Consider the following 18,248-nt stretch of genomic DNA (forward strand, 5'->3'; position numbering starts at 1 on the left):
CAGTAAAAAGTATTGTGAATAATGAGATGTCATTGGATGTGTTTTAATACGGAAAAACTTGTGATTTTGATATTGCCTGTCACTTTTCCAAAGGCTTTCCACTCAAAATATCCTGATCAGGTCATATTTCTAAAACAGCACACCTTAGGCATGTTGAATTTAATATATTTGTATATTAAAATTAATATTTCCCCCCAAATTTAGCATTTTGATATATTAGATTTAAGTTGCTAACATAACTGAGTTTCCCAAATTTGCCCTCTGTGTGGTCACAAATGTCCGAATGCTCCTTAATGCTAAAAGACAATAAACTTCTTGTGAATTGTCTTGAATGATTACTTACATTGCACATTCTTAATGCTAATAAAGTATAAGAGAGCAATTAATTAATGTCTTTTAGTTTATCCTTCCTCTTTTTTATAAGATTTCTTCCCACATTCTAATAAAGTATAAAATCAGTTTCTGACTACTGGCAATCCAAATTGTCATGTAAAATAAATTTAATTTTTATGGGAACTGTTTTTCTATATAGAATATAAATACAAATACAAATACAAAAACATATGAGAGATCTAATCTACGAATGCTTTAAAAAACAATTAGAAAATTATTATATAAAGAAAAAGGTTACCTATTGAGGCAAAGAAAATGATAGCCAGAAAATCCCGAATAGGTTCAATATAAGACATAATCTCTTCAGTAACCATGTGGCCTTGAGAAGAGATCAGCGCTCCAGCCAAGAAGCAGCCGAGTTCCATGGAAACATCTAATAGCTCTGTGATCTAAGAAAGAATGGAAGGATTAAACTTTATACCATAAACGCATAGTACTATCATATTTATCAACATCTATTTAACGTAAGATTTACATCCAAAGATATCCTTTTAGATCTTCCATAACTATCACAATAAAAAGTGCAAAAATCTAGAAAATAAAAAATCACTGATAAAATGTCATGTATATCCTGTAAGTCCCTAATAAGGGCTTCTATAGGAGGTTATGAGAGATCAAGTGTGGAAGTGATATTAGTTGAATTAGAGAGAGGAAAAAAATAATGTAAAATACTTGAACTAATAATTCATGTAGATTGCCATGAAATTTCTGAATGTGTTGCTTTCCAAAATTTATTTACATATTTGTGATATTTTTCTAACCTTGAATCAATGAAGAGCAAAAGCATTGTGCCAACTATTCCCATTATTAACCTTAAACTACTTAAAGAAAGCAGACATGGCAAATGAGCTTAGTTAACTACCTTGTGTTAAGTGGGTTTTGGATGACACGAAACCAGAGAGAACATCTACAAACCTAGAAATTCCTCATTTTATTAACTTAAGCATATTAACAGGTTAGATAGTATAATGAAGAGCTATAATTTTTTAGGTTTTAAAGTATAGGTCTATTAAATGCAAAGCTTAAGACAGACTTCTTGAAGAGTCATTGCTGACGCAAAACTTGAAGGTGAATCCATTTTTATGTTGAGAAAATAAAACTATAAAAGATCACAACAAATTTAAAATAAATGTTTACAGAGATACCATTTACAATAGCATCAAAAAAAACCAAGCCTGTAGGAATAAATCTAACAAATGACATTACAATCACTATAATAAACACTAAAAAACATTAAAAATCTAAATAAATAGAATGACATAGCATTTTCATGGATTGGAAGGCTCAGTACCACGAAGATGTTAATTCTCCCTCAATTGGCCTACAGATTCATTTGAATTTCAATAAATTTTTTTATGTGTGAGTGAAAATTGACAAGCTGAATCTAAGAATTTATATGGAAATGAGAAGGATCATGAATAGCCAAGACAATCACGACAAAGAAGAACAAAGTTGGATCACGTAACTACCAGTTGTCAAGCTATGGTACAATAGCAAGAAAAGGAAAATAAACCAAAGGAACAAAATGGAGAGTCTAGAAACACACACACACATATGTGGTTACTTGATTTTTGACAAGGTGACACTGCAGTACAGTGGGAGAAAGAAGTCTTTTCAACAAATGGTGTTGGAACATGCCTATGAAAAAACAAATTCTTCTTTACTACCTCACACCATACACTAAAATCAATTCCAGGTAGACTGTAGATCTGAACAAGAAAGTAAAGGAACAAATCTTGTAGAGGATAACAGAATATTTTCATGACCCCAGGGTTGGCAAAGATCTTTTAAACAAAACATAAAAAGTGCTAAAAATAAAAGAAAACAATTGATAATGGGCCTATATTAAAGTTAAGAACCCCTGTTCATTAAAAAATGCCATTAAGAGAGCAAAAAGGCAAGCCACAAACTGGAGGAGCATATTAGCAAAAATATATACAACATGGAATATTATTCAGCCACAGAAAAGAGTAAAGTACTGATATATGCTACAACATAGATGAGTCTTGAAAGCATGCTAAGTCAAAGAAGCCTGACACAAAAGGCTACATAGTGTGTGATTCCATTTATATGAAATGTACAGGATAGGTAAATCCATAGAGAGAGAAAGATTAGTGATTGCCAGGGAATGAATGGGGGTGGGGGAAGACAGAATTGAGAGAGATGTGGAGTTCTGGAGTGATGGAAATGTTCTAAAACAACTGTGGTGATAGTTGCACAGCACTGTGAATATGCTAAAAACCAATAAATCATGTACTTTAAGATGGTTAAAATGGTAAATTTTATGTGAATTTTATCTCATTTAAAACATGTATCTGACAAAGAATTTGCCAGAATATATAAAGAACTTCTACAAATGTGTAAGAAAAAAACCAATGCAATAGAAAAATTCTTCAAAGTCTTTAACAGGCATGTCTCAAAAAAGGATATTCAATTGGCTAATAAACATATGAAAAGGTCTCAACATCATTAGTCATTAGGAAAATGAAAATCAAACCCCAATGAGACACCACTACCACCCACCAGAATGGCAAAATGAAAAAGACAGACTATACTAGGTGTTGGTTAAGATATAGAGAAACTGAACTCTCACACAATGCTGGTGGAGTATAAATTGGCATAAGTTTTGGGAAAAACTAGCAGTAATTACTAAAGTTAGAACTGCTCTATGACCCAGCAGTTCTATTCCTAGAGATAGTCTATTAAGAAATGAAATCATATGTTGATCAAAAAAACATGTGCAAGAATGTTTACAGCAACCTTATTTGTAAAAGCACTAAATGGAAACAAACTAACATCTAACAGTAGAAAGGATAATTATTATATATTCAGACAATGGAATATTTCATAGTAATTAATGAGGAGTTAAAACCAATACGTGAATTAAAAGAATATTTATATGTGAAATGTCCATAGCTAATAATACCTGGTATACACAGCAGGTACTCAGTAAATACTGTTGAATAAACGAAAAAAAAAGAAAACTGAAACCAATGAAAAGAAAATTATTATTATTATTTTGAGTTACCAGGGTCAGGGATTGAAGCCAGGACCTCCTATGTGGGAAGCTGGCACTCAAACACTGAACCATATGGCTCCCTGAGTTGATTTTTTTCCATTTATTTGCTTGCTTTTTTGTTTTCAGGAGGTACCAGGGACCAAACCCAGGACCTCCTGTGTGGGAAGGAGGCACTCAACTGCTTGAGCTACATCAACTCCCTGAAAATTAATTTATGTTGACATTGGGAGGACAACAAGGAAGTTATCCAGACAAGACAATTTTACTCGATGTATTTTCAAAGAGAAAAATACTCTAGAAAGGGTAAAAAGGGCAAAATAATTTTAACAGACATACTTGAAATAGTTAAAAATCATTACAAGTCATTTTGAGCAGCAGCAAATCTTAATCTTTTCTCAAGATTATGAAATATTAACAGGTAATTAAACCAAAAATAAAAAAAATAATTGTTAATTTTTTTTTCAAATTAATATTTTGAGATAATTGTACATTCACATGCAGTTGTTACAAATTCAGAGAGCTCCCATGTATCATTTATCTAGTTTTCTCCGACAACACCTTGGTAAACTATAATATATCATACCACAACCAAGATATTGAAGTTGATACAGTCAAGATACAGCCAAGAAACTGACATTGATAGAGTGGAGACAGGTAACACTTCCATTATCACAGAGATCCCTCATGTTACTCTTTCAATCCATACTCACTAATCTGTCTTCCATTCCCAAAATTTTGTTATTTCAAAAATGTTATAAAATGGATTCATACAATATGTAACTTTTTTGGGATTTGGTTTTTACCACTCAGCATAATTCTATAGAGATTCATCTAGGTTGTTGTACTATCAAAGTTTCATTGCTGAGTAGTATTCAATGGTATTAATGTACAAGTTAAACATTTAACCTTTAAAGGACATTTAGGCTGTTTTTGGCTAATACGAATCAAGCTGCTATCATCATTTGTGTACAGTTTTTGTGTGAATTAAGTCTTTATTTCTCTGAAATAAATGTTGAGCAGCACAATTGCTGAGTTGTATGGTGGTGCATGTTTTGATTTTAAAGAAACTGCCTGTTTTCCAAAGGGACTGTACCATTTTATATTCCCACAAGCAAAGTAGGTATGATCCAGGTTCTCTGCATCTTGGTCAGCATTTGGAATTGTAACCTTTTAAAATCTTAGTCATTTTGATATGCATGTAGTGATAACTTATTTTAATTTGCATTTCCCTAATGGCTAATGATGTTGAACATCTTTTCATGTGCTTATTACCATCTGAATACCTTCTTCAGTGAAATGTATCTTCAAGACTTATGCCTATGTTCTAATGGGACATTTTTACTATTAAGTATTGAGTATGCCATACGTATTCTAGATATTATCCTCTGTTGAATACGTGGTTTGTAAATATTTTCTCCTACTCTCTAGTGTCTCTTTTTATCTTCTTTCTATGGGCTTTCAAAGAATAAAAGTTTTTAATTTTTTTTTTTTCATTTATAAAGGGTATTTATTTGGAATAGAAGCTTATAGTCACAAGGCCAAAAAGTGTAAGTTGCTTCCCTCACCAAGGTCTATTGCCACAAGTTCGAACAAGATGGTTGCCAGTCTGTGCGAGGGTTCAGCCTTCCTCTTCAGGCTCCGTGGTTCTAGCTTCTTCTGCTCTCAGCTGTAGGCTGTTATAAGGCTCGTCTCACTCCCCGGGATTCACTTCTTCCCGGGCTCAGCTGCTCTGTTCTCTCCACAAGGTAAGCTGTAGGCTTTTAGGCTCTCTCTCTTGTGGGCCTCTGATGTGTCTCTGAGGCCATCTCTATTCCTGTGTTCTTCTGTGTATTTATTTCCTGGGGCTCTAGCATCAAAAACTCCAACTCTCTCCTCTGTCATGTGGTTTTCTCTGTCAGTTTTTAATTTTGATAAAGTCCATTTTTCCTTTTTATGGATCATGCTTTTGGTGTCAAACAGCTTTTGCTGTTTGCTTAGCCCTAGATCCTGAAGATTATCTCTAACACTTTTTCAAAAAGTTTTATAGTTTTATGTTTTGCATTAAAGCCTGTGGTACACTTAGAATCAATTTTTGTTTAGGGTGTGAGATTTTGATCAAAGTTCATTTATTTTGCCTATGGGTGTCTAACTGTTTTAGCACCATTTGTTGAAAAGGCTATTTTTCATCAGCTGAATTGCTTTTATGCCTTTGTCAAAAATCAGTTAGGGGAGTGAATGTGGCTCAAACTGTTGAGTGCCCACCTTCCACATGGGAGGTCCTGGGTTTGGTTCCTGATGCCTCCTGAAAAGGTAGAAATAAACAAGCAAAACAGACGAAGAAAACCAACTCAGGGAAGCCAATGTAGCTCAGTGGTTGAGCACCAGCTTCCCACACACGAGGTCCTGGGTTCAATCCCCAGCCCCTGATACTTGAAAAAAATCAGTTGGGAATATTCATATGAATCTTCCAATCATTGAACACAGAATCTCTCCATTTATTTAGTTCTTTCTTGACTTCTTTCTACACTTTTGTGTAACTTCCCACATATAAGTCCTGTATGTTTTCCAAGATTTAAACCTAAGTATCTTTTTTAAAGGATTTGCAAATAGTATTGCATTTAAAATTTTGGTGTCCATAAAATATGATTGAATTTTTGTACGTTTATCTTGTGTCCTGTGACCTTGCTGAACTCACTTATCAGTTGAAGGGATTTTTCTTTTTTTTTGTAATTCTTTGGTTATTTTCTACTTAGACAATCACATCAAATTGAAATTGGGTCAATTCTTTTTTTTTAAAGATTTATTTTTATTTATTTATTTCTCTTCCCTTCCCTCCCACCCCCCTGTCCCAGTTGTCTGTTCTGTGTCTATTTGCTGCATCTTCTTTGTCCCCTTCCTTTGTTGACAGCGGCACTGAAATCTGTGTTTCTTTTTGTTGTGTCATCTTGTTGTGTCATCTCTCCGTGTGGGCGGTGCCATTCTTAGGCAGGCTGCACTTCTCTTACGCGCTGGGCGGCTCTCCTTACGGAGCGCACTCTTTGCACGTGGGGCTCCCCTACGCAGGGGACACTCCTTCGTGGCACGGCACTCCTTGCACACATCAGCACTGCACGTGGGCCAGTTCCACACGGGTCAAGGAGTCCCGGGCTTTGAATCGTGGACCTCCCATGTGGTAGACGGACGCCTTAACTGCTGGGCTAAGTCTGCTTCCCAGGGTCAATTTCATTTCTTCCTTTCTGATCTGTTGCCTTTCCCCCACCTTTTCTTGCATTATCGCACTGGCTACAAATTCCAGCACTATAATGAATAAAAATGATGAGAATGGGAATCTTTGCCTTGTTCCTTATTTTAGGGAAAACATTCAGTCTTTCACCACTGTTAATCTTTTTTTTTTAAAAGATGTATTTTAATTATCTCTCCCCGACCCTCCCCCCCCATAGTGTTTGCACTTGCTGTCTGCTCTCTGTATCTGTTCACTGTATGCTCTTTGTGTCTGCTGATCTTCCTTTTAAGAGGGACCAGGAACCAAACCTGGGACCTCCCATGTGGGAGTGAGGTACCCAATGGCTTGATCCACCTCTGCTCCCTTCTTGTTGTGTTGCTAATTGTATTTCCTCATTGTGTTATCTCATTGCATCATCTTGTTGTCTTGTTAGTCTTCTTTAGGAGGCACTGGGAACCAAATCCAGGACTTTCCATGTGGTAGGCAGGCAACCAACTGCTTGAGTCACATCTGCTTGCCCAAGTATAATCTTAGTTGCAAGTTTTTTGTAGAGGCTCTTTATCAAGTTCTCTCCTAGTCCTATTTTTCTCAGAGTTTTCTTTATCATGAATGGGCATTGAATTTTATCAAATGCCTTTTCTGCACTGACTGATATAATTAGGTGATTCTTCTTTGGCCTGTCAATATGGTGTAAACACACTGATTGATTTTCAAATATTTAACAAATCCTTTCATCCGTGAAATGAAATCTTAGTCATGGAGTATAATTCTTTTTAAATATTGAATTCTATATGCTAATATTTTGTTGAGGACTTTTACATCTAAGGTGATGAAAACAAATTGTTTATAATTGTCTTTTTTTCTTGTACTGTCTTTGTCTAGTTTTGGTGCAGAGTTCCTTCCTCTTGTAATTTTCTGGAAGCGACTGTGTAGATTGACATTTTTACTTTACATGTTTGGTAAACTCTCCAGTGAAATCATCTTGGCTTGGAGATTTCTTTTTTATGCATTTAATTACGAATTCACTTTTTATAGTAGTTATAGACCAATTCATACCATCCATTTCATATTGGTTTAGTTTTGGTAGTTTCAAGTTTTTTAGAAATTGGTTTATTTCATCTCAATTGTCAAGTTTATATGTGTACAATTGTTTGTAGTATACTTTCATTATCCTTTTGATGTCTGCAGGGTCTATAGTGATATCCCTTTTCATTTCTGATATTAGTAATTTTTATCTTCTCTGGTTGTTTTGTGTGTTTTTTTGGTCAGTTTTTCTAGCGTTTTGTCCATTTTATTGACATTTGCAAAGAACCAGTTCATTGTTTTATTGACTTTCTCTGGTTTTCTGTTTTCAATTTCATCGATTATTGCTTTTACCTTTATTATTTCCTTCCTTCTACTTGCTTTGGATTTATTTTGCTCCTTTTTCTTAGTTCTTATGGTAGGTACTTATATACTGATTTGAAATCTTGTCTAACATCATAAGCATTCAGAGCTATGTCTTTTTCCACTGCTCTCATATACTTTGATATGTTGTAATAATTTTCATTTTCATTCAGTTCAATGAATTTTAAACATTTCCTTTGGGACTTCCTTTTGGATCTGTGGGTTATTTGGATCTGTAGGTTAATTTCCAAGGATTTGGAGATATTCTGATTGTCTTTTTGTTATTAATTTCTACTTTGATTCCACTGTGGTGGTAGAACACACTTTGTATGATTTCAGTTTTTAACAACTTAGTGTTTTATAGCCCATGATGTGGTATATATTGAATGCATTCAAGTCACTTGGAAAAAAATGTGTATTCTGCAGTTAATGAGTGGAGTGTTCTATAAATGTCTATTAAATCCTGTTGGTTGATGCTATTGTTCAGTTCTTCTGTACTCCTACAGATTTCCTTTCTAGTTTTTCTATCAATTGTTGAAGTAGGGGTGATGAACCTCCAATTATAATTGTGGAGTTGTCTAAACTCCTTTTGATTCTCTCAGATTTTGCTTCACTTATTTTTCAACTCTGTTGCCTGGTACATATAAATTTAGAACTGCTATGTCTTCTTGGCAGAGTGACTGTTTTGTCATTAATGACCTTCTGGCCTCCAGCAATTTTTTCTGCTCTGAAGTCTATTTCATCTTACATTAACATAGGCACGACTGTTTTCATACATATAATGTTGCATGATGGACACCTTTTTCCATCCTTTTACTTTCATCTGCCTATATGATATTTGGAATGAATTTTTGTATATAGTATATAGTTGGATATTTTAAAATCCAATCTACCAATTTCTTTTAATTAGTGTATTTAGACCATGTACATGCAAAGTAATTATCGATATGTTAGGGCTTAAGTGTGCCATTTTATTGCTTTTGTTTTCCTGTTTTTTTGCTGTCTCTTTTTCTTCTTTTCTGTGGGTAACTTCGACATTCTTTTAGAATTTCATTTTGATCTAGCCATAGTATTTGCGTGTATCTTTTTTTTTAGAAAAGATTATTTACTTATCCCCCATCTCCCCCCCACCACTGTCTGCTTTCACTCTCATTAGGTGGCTCTGGGAACTGATCCTGGGGCCTTCCGGAGTGGGAGAGAGGCGATCATTCTCTTGAGCCACCTCAGCTCCCTGATCTGCTATGTCTCTTATTATCTCTTCTGTGTCTCTTTTTGTGCATCATCTTGCTGGGCCAGCTCTCTGCATGGGCTGGCACTCCTGTGCAGGGCAGTACTCTGCACAGGCCAGCTTGTCTTCACCAGGAGGCCCTGGGCATCAAACCCTGGACCTCCTATATGGTAGATGGGAGCCCAATTGCTTGAGCCACATCTGCTTCCCAAGTGTATCTTTCTGTATTACTTTTTTAGTGGCTGCTGGTTGCTCTAGGTATTACATTATATATATAACTCTTCACAATTTACAGTCATCATTTAACCAGTTTGAATAAAGTATAGAAGCTTTATCTTCCTTAACGTCCCTTTACCCTAACCTGTGTTTAATATCAGTTCAAAATATTTCCTCTATCTACAATTAAAGCAACATCGAGCTGTGTTATAATTTTTGCTTCAACCATCAAACATAATTTAGAAAATTCAAGAGGAAAAGGAAAGCCTAATGTTACTTATCACTATTTTTGTTTACTGTGTTCTTTATTCATCTTGATAGTCCAAGGTTCCCTCTTTCATGGTTTTCTTTTTGTTTAGAAAACTTCTACTAGCCATTCTTTTACATTGGTCTGCTGGTAACAGACTCTCTTAGTTTTTAATCACCTGAGACTAGTTTTCTGCTTCATTTTTGAAGGATATATTTTCTGGGTATAAAATTTAGGGTTGATGTTTCTTTTTCTTTCAGCACTTGGCACCCATGATTAATGATGAGAAATGCACTGCCATTCAAACTGATTGTGCCTTATAGGTAAAGTGTTGATTTTCTCTGATTTCTTTCAAGATTTTTTTCCTTGTGAATGTTGAATTTTGTGAATCCCAGAAAAAAACTATGTTCTTAAAAGAACCCATTCCTGTTGATGTGGGGACCTTTGATTGCATTAAATTCAGTTAAGGAGCCTATGATTACTTGGAAAGATAGGTTTAGGGCTTTGGATTGACTCAGTGAGGCATGAACCAGCTTGAGTCTCCATCCTCTTGCTGGGTCTGATATAAAGGGAGACACAAAGAAAGAAACACAGAGAAAGGAAGTTGCCATTTTGATCAAGTCATGTGAAAGAAAGGACTCTAGGTTACCCACAGCTGAGCTCAAGGAAAGAAAGCCCAAAAGGCTCAAGGAGGTAAGGCCCAGGGAGAGATGACTGATTGGCACAGCTGAGTTCAAGGAAAAAGTAGAGACAGAAAGATCTACCATCTTGCCTGACGACCACATGGCAGGATGCTAGGATCGCCAGTAGCTGACTTTGGTGAGGACACATCTCTGATGGTGCTTTGATTTAGATCTTTCACGGCCTTGGAACTGTAAGCTTTTACCCTAATAAAGTTCCCACTATAAAAGCCAACACATTTCTGGCACTCTGTATCAGCAGCCCCATGGCAAACTAAAACATTAATCTTTAGTTTTCAGAAATTTAATTATGATATGTGCTGGTATGATTTTGGGGTTTTTTCTCAGCTTCTTTTATCGACAGGTTTATGTCTCTTGCCAAATTTGGGACATTTTCAACCCTTTTTCCTTTTCAGTCCCACTCTCAACTCTCCTTCCATGAATCCATGACATGAATGTTAGATCTTGTTATACTCGCAGTAACAGTTTTTTTTTTTTCTTTCTCAAGTATATGTTCTCTGTGTTCAAATTGGGCAATATGTATAGTTCTATCTTTCAATTCATTGATTTAAAAAAAAAACTTTATTAAAGAAGTGGGTTCACAGAAAAAATATGCATAAAATATAGGATTCCCATATACCACCCTATCACCAAGACCCTGCACTAGTGTGGAACATTTGTTACAACGATGACAAATTGATTTTTATAACTGTACTATTAATTAAAGCCTATGGTTTAACTTAGGGTTCACTGATTGTATACAGTAGTTCCATGAATTAAAAAAAATTATTCTGTTACCATACATAAAATCTAATATTTTCCCTTGTAATAATAATCACAAATAAATTTCAGTGCTGTTAATTACATTCAGTTTGTGCTACCATCACCACAACCAATTACCAAACATTATCATCATTCCAAAGTGGAATCTGTACATTTTAACCTTTAACTTCCCATTTCCTATCCTCACCCATCCCATCTCTTAGTAACCTATGTTCTACATCCTGATATTATGAGTTTGCTTATTCAAATTGTTATAAATCAGTGAGATCACACACTTTTGTGTCTGGCTTATTTCATTCAACATGATGTCTTCAAGATTCACCCATGTATAAGGACTTCATTTCTTTTTATGGCTGAGTAATATTCTATAGTATGTATAAATGAGATTTTGTTTATGCATTCAAGGGTTGATGGATATTTAGGTGCGCCTATCTTTTGGCAAATATAAATAATGCTGCTATGAACATCAGTACGCAAATAACTGTTTGAGTCCTTGCTTTCAATTCTTTTGGGTATATACCTAGTAGTGAGATTGCCAGCATATGTAATTCTATACTTCTCTTTCTCATGAACCATCAATCTGTCTTCCACAACGGCTGCACCATTTTACAATGCCACCAGCAGTAAATGAGTTTTCTTATTTCTCTGCATTCTCTCCAATACTTGTTATTTTCCATTTTTTAAAGGGTGTGAAATGGTATCTTGTGGTTTTAACTTGCATTTCCCTGAAGGCTAATGATGTTAAGCATCTTTTCATGTGCTTTCTGGCCATGTGTATATCTTCTCTAGAGAGCTGTCTATTCAAGACTTTTTGCCCATTTTTAAATTGGGTTGTTTGTCTTTTCACTGTTAAGTTGAAGAATTTCTCTCTCTAGATAGGGGATAATAATCTTTTTTTGGATATATAGTTTAAAATATTTTTTCCCACTGTGTAGGATTTCTTTTTACTTTCATGATGTAGTTCCTTGAGAAACAAAACCTTTTGGTTTTAATTAGTCCCATTTATTTATTATTGTTTTTGCTGATTGTGCTTTCAGTGTAAAGTCTAAGAAACCATTGCCTAAGACAAGGTCCTAGAGATGCTTCCCTATACTTTCTACTATACAGTTGATAGTTCTAGCCTTATATTTCGGTCTTTGATCCATTTTGAGTTCAATTTTGTGTATTGTGTGAGGTAGGGGTTCTCCTTTTCTTCTAAAAACAAAGATCCAGTTTTCCTAGCAGCATGTGTTGAAGAGACTATTCTTTCCCAATTGAGTGGTCTCTGCCATCTTGTCAAAAATCAGTTGACCATAAATGTGAGGGTTGATTTCTGAGCTTTCAATGTGGGCCACTAGCCTATGCATCTGTCCTTGTGTCAGTACCATGCTGTCTTGATTACCATGGCTTTGTATTATAATATGTTTTAAGACTGGAAAATGTGAGTCCTCCAACTTCATTCTTCTTCACAAGATGGCTTTAGCTATTCAGGACCTTTTACTTTCCATATAATTTAATGACTGCTTTTTCCATTTCTGCAAAGAAGGTTGTTGAAACTTTGGTTGGGATTGTTGAATCTATAAATTGCTTTGGGTAGGACTGACATCTTGATATTTAGTGTTCCAATCCAAGAATACAGAATGTCCTCTATTTATTTAGGTCTTCTGTGATTTATTTCAGCAATGTTTTGTAGATTTCTATGTACAAGTCATTTACATCTTTGGTTAGATTTCTTCCTAGATATTTGATTCTTTTAGTTGCTAATGTGAAAGGAATATTTTTTTAAATTTCTTCTTCCAATTGTTCATTGCTTGTGCATATAAACACCATCGATTTTTGTGTGTTGATATTCTACCCTCCCACTTCACTGAATTTGTATATTAGCTCTAGGAGCTTTTTCTTGGCTTTTTTCAGGATTTTCTGAAATTAGGATCATGTCATCTGCAGAGAGAAAGTTTTACTTCTTCCTTTCCAATGTGGATGCCTTTTATTTTTCTTGACTAATTGCTCTGGCAGTTAATTCCAGTACATTGTTGAATAACAGTGGTGACTGTGGGCATCCTTTCCTTGTTCCTGATCTTAGAGGAAAATCTTTCAGTCTTTCACCATTAGATAAGATGTTAGCTGTTGTCTTTTCATATAAGTCCTTGATCATGTTAAGCAAGTTTCCTTCTATTCCTACTGTTCTAGGTATTTTCATCAAGAGTATGTGCTGTATTTGTCAAATGCCTTTTCTGTGTCGACTGAGATGGTCATGAGTTGTTGTCTTTTTTCCTTTATTGTGTTAATGTGTTGTATTGCATTAACTGATTTTCTTATGTTGACACAACCTTGAATGCCAGGGATAAATCTACTTGATTATGGTATATAATTCCTTAATAAGCTGTAGGGTTTGGTTTACTAGTATTCCGTTGAAGACTTTTACATCTGTATTCATAAGATACATTGGTTGGGATTTTCTATTCTTGTGGTATCTTTATTTGGCTTTGGTATGAGGGTGAGGTTGGCCTCATAGAATGAGCAAAGCAGTGTTCCCACGCTTAAATTTTTCAAAAAGTATGAGCAGATTTGGAGTTACGTTTTCCTGGAATGGTTGGTAGAATTCCTCTGTGAAATCATCTGTTTTTGTGTTTTGTTGTGAGGCTCTTGATTGCTGATTCACTCTTTTTACAAGTATTTGTTAAGATCTTCTCTTCCTTCTTCAGTCAATGTAGGTAGTTAGTATACTTCTAAGAATTAGCCCATTTCATCTAGGTTATCTAATTTGTTGGCGTATAGTGTTATTTATAGCCTCTTACAGTCCTTTTTGTTTCAGTGGGGTTGGTAGTAATGTCGCCTTTTCATTTCTGATTTTCATTATTCGTATCCTGTCTCTTTTGCTTTATCAGTCTAGCTAAAAGTGTGTTAACTGTGCTGATATTTTCAAAGAACCAACTTTTTAAAAAAATAGTTCTAATATTTTTTTGTTTTCTATAATATTTTTCTCTATACTGATTTTTGTTATTTCCCTCTTCCTGCTTGCTTTGGGTTTAGCTTGCTCTTCTTTTTCTAGTTACCCAGTTTTTAGGTTAGGTCTCTTAGTTGAAGTCTTTCTTCTTTTTTTAATTTAAGCATTTAGAGCTATAAATTTCTCTTTCAGCACTGCCTTCGCTGCATCACATAAGTTTTGGTATGTTATATTTTTCATTCTGATTTGCCTCAAAATATTTCCTAATTTTGGTTCTGATTTCCTCTTCTTTTTAAAGATTTATTTTTACTTAATTTTCCCTCTCCCCCCACCTCCCAGTTGTCTGCTCTCTTTGTCCATTCGCTGTGTGTTCTTCTGCGACAAATTCTAGCCTCATCAGCGGCACCGGGAATCTGTGTTTCTTTTTGTTGCGTCATCTTGTTGTGTCAGGTGTCCGTGTGTGCGGTGCCATTCCTGGGCAGGCTGAATTTTCTTTCGCACTGGGCAGCTCTCCTTACGGGGTGCACTCCTTGCATGTGGGGCTCCTCTACACAGGGAACACCCCTGCATGGCATGGCACTCCTTGTGCGCATCAGCACTGCGCATGGGCCAGCTCTACAAGGGTCAAGGGGGCCTGGGGTTTGAACCGCGGACCTACCATGTGGTAGGTGGATGCCCTATCCATTGGGCCAAGTCCGCTTCCCCTGATTTCCTCTTTAACCCATTGGTTAAGAGTATGCTGTTTAATTTCCACATATTTATGAATTTTCCTTTTCTACCTCTGTTATTGATTTCTAGCTTAATTCCATTGTGGTCAGAAAATATATAATACATCGCATGATTTCAATATTTTTTGAGACTTGCTTTGTGACCAAGCATATGGTCTTCTATCCTGGAGAATGACGCAATTGCACTTGAAAGAAATGTGCATTTGTTTTCAATGGGAACAATATCCTTTATATGTCTTTTAGGTCTAGCTGGTTTAGTGTATCATTCAAGTCCTGTACTTCCTTATTGATCTTCTGACTAGATGTTCTATTCATTATTCAGAGTGGCATGTTAAAGACTCCTACTATTAATGTAGAACTGTCAAATTCTCCCTTCGAATCTTTCAGTGTTTATGTCAAATATTTTCAAGTTTTGCTGTTAGTTGCATATATACTTATTACTATTACATCATCCTGTTGAACAGTTCCTTTTATCAGTATGTAATGACCATTTTACTGATTTTGTAACTGATTTTGACCTCGAGTATATTTTATCCAATATTAGTATAGCCACCCCAGCTTTTCTTTTGGTTACTACTTGCACAATATGTTTTTCCATCCTTTCATCATCAATCTACTTGTATCTTTGATTTCACAGTGAGTCTCTGCAAACAGCATATAGCTGAGTCATGCATTTTTACCCATTCAGCCAAACTCTGCCTTTTGACTGGAGAGTTTAATCCATTTACATTTAAAGTCATTACCGATAATGCAGGTCTTTCTTCTTTTTGCTATTTAGCCTTCCTAAGTCTTAAACCTTTTTTGGCTCTCACTTCTGTAAAAACCTACTTTTAAGGTTTATTTGCTTTCTTGCATTCTATCATATTGAATGCCTTCTTGTTTCTATCTGGGTATATTTTTCATCTGTTTCCTCATGGTTACCATAGGGTTAAATTTAACATCCTAAATATGTAATAATTTTATTTGGTTTGATACCAACTTAATCCAATAGCATGTACATATATTTTTCTGTACCCTCTACTCTCAGTATTTTTTTGTACTTGTTCACACATCTTGTACTTATGTCCAGAAATCTAGAGTTATCATTACTTTTTTAGACATTTGCATTTTAGCAACTGTAGAAAGTTAGAAGTGGAGTGCCATGCTAAACTATACAATAATACTGGCATTTATAATTACCCAAAAGGTTACCTTTACTTCAGGTGTTTTGCTTTGAACCACTGTTTAGTGTCCTTTCATTTCAGTCTGAAGAATTCCCTTTAGCACTGATTGTTGGGGAGGTCTAGTGGTGATGTATTCCCTCAGCTTTTGTTTATCTGAGAAAGTCTTAATCTCGCCTTCATTTCTGAAACAGAAGCTCATTGGATATAATAGTCCTAGCTGGCAGTTGTTTCCTTTCATCACTTTAAGCATTTCAGCCCACTGTACCCTTACCTCCATGGTTTTGGTGAGAAGTCAGCACTCAACCTTATTGGGATTCCCTAGGATCAAACACATTGCTTTTCTCTTGCAGCCTTCAGAACTCTCTCAGCTTCTGCATTTGATAATGTAATCAGTATAGGATGAGGTATATTTTTCTTCATGTTTATCCTGTTTGGAGTTCTCTGGGATTCTTGGAAATGCATATTCATGTCTTTTGCTAAGTTTGGGATTTCTCTGTCATTATTTCCTTGATTATTCCTTCTGCTCCTTTTCCCTTTCTTCTCCAGCTGGCACCTGATGGTGTCTCATAGCTGTCTTGAGCTATTTTCATTATTTATTTGTTTATCTTTCTACTCCTCAGCCTGACTCATTTCAAGTGTCTTGTCTTCAAGTTCGCTGATTCTTTCTTCTACCAGCTCCATTCTACTATAGAAATCCTCTTGGGCATTTTTCATTTCAGTTATTATGGTCTTTACCTCCAATAGTTCTGTTTAGTTCCTTGTAAACTTTTCTATTTCTTTACTTAGACTCTCATATTGTTCATTCACTGTCTTCTGGATATTCTGTAGTTCCTTCTCTGTACTTTCCTTCATCTCCTTAAGCATTTTACAATAATTTTTGTAAAGGCTTTGTTCAGTGTGTCCACATTCTCATATTCTTCAGTGGTGTTTCTTTTTTTATCCTCTTCCTTTGAATGGGCCATCATTTCCTGTTTGTCTTGTACTCTGCTGTTGCACAGTGTACACTTTAATATGGTAACTCTCAGATTTACTCCATGGGATGTCTGTTTCCTGGTTTTGTAACCCACCCGTGAAAAGACAGAAGTTTTCTTGAGCTTCAACCCTATCAGGAAGGTCTGCCCAAGGCAAATGCACTGTGCAGGGTTTTCCCTATCTTACTGGGCCTCTGTCTTGACCTGAACTATACTTGTTAGTTGTTTTGGAGTTCCCTGTTATCAGGACTTTGGTTGTCCTGTTATCCAGGGGCTAAACCTCCCTTCCCAGGTATCTGAAAACAGCAAGCCTTTGTCCTAGACTGTTAAACCCTAGAATTTTTTTTACACTCCTTTTATTGTCTAATGCTGTTTTTGCCTGGAAGGAAAATTCTTGGAGGGGGCGTCACCCAGAGGCATACTTTTCCAGTTCAGTCATTCCCATTCAAAGCACAGCCAGGGACCCAAGAAGGGGGAGCAAACTGGGACCAAAGTACCCTTGGAGGGTATCAGAAAGGATGCCAAAAACTTCTCCTATGGCTCACCAATGCTGAGCTTTCCTGACCTGCCCAGAAAATTCAGCCTTTTGGCTAACTTTCCCCCAGAGCCCTGAGGAAGACCTACATCTTTTAAATCTCCACTGCTTCAGCCCTAGTCTGAAGAGCATTGAAACAATGGCTATCACTGAAGAATGGCTGCCACTACCTTTTCTAGGGTGGACTGTAATAACAGCTTTCCTCAAAGTCAAACCCAGTGATCTGAATTTGCTAATCAAAAGCCATGATCAGTGACTGGTTGTGCCGACCCCTCTTGGGGTCTTGGGGAAGAGGATTTTTATATCCCATGGTGTTACCAGCTGCTAGGCTGGGGACTGAACCCTATGGTGGCTGGTGCAAGTGGGGGATGGACACTGGAAGCTCCCACAGCAAGGAGACAGCAAGTAACAGTTTTTTACCATAATTTATCAGCTTCTTCCTCCCACTTTTCCCTGGATGCTGTACAGTATTCTGGCCTCTGTTGTTTCAAAATAGTGTTTTCAGACAGTTCCTGCCTGTTAAATATTTCGGTGGAAGCATTAAGTCTTGGAGTTCCTACTCTGCCAATCTTCCCTTGAAATTCCCAATTCATTGATTCTTTCCTCTGTCCTCTGCATTCTGTTGTTGACCCCACTCACCAGACTTTTTGTTTTGGTTATTAATTTTCCAGTTAATAATTTCCACTTGGCTCCTCTTTATATCTTTTATTTCTTTGCTGAGACTTTCTATTTCTATACTTTGCTCTTTTTTTCCCATTTTACCGCATGTTC

General features: G+C 36.0%; 1 protein-coding gene across 3 annotated transcripts in view; it reads right to left on the bottom strand.

The window, feature by feature from the left end:
• Positions 1-18,248, bottom strand: part of TMCO3 (transmembrane and coiled-coil domains 3) — a 91,575-nt gene that overhangs the window by 10,475 nt on the left and 62,852 nt on the right. For all 3 annotated transcript variants that reach the window (XM_058276371.2, XM_058276372.2, XM_058276373.2), the window contains exon 10: positions 632-782. In XM_058276371.2, the coding sequence (XP_058132354.1) occupies positions 632-782 (151 nt within the window). The remainder of the gene's footprint in view (positions 1-631; positions 783-18,248) is intronic.

The sequence above is a fragment of the Dasypus novemcinctus genome, chromosome 15 (genome assembly GCF_030445035.2).
Source record: "Dasypus novemcinctus isolate mDasNov1 chromosome 15, mDasNov1.1.hap2, whole genome shotgun sequence".
NCBI lineage: Eukaryota > Metazoa > Chordata > Mammalia > Cingulata > Dasypodidae > Dasypus > Dasypus novemcinctus.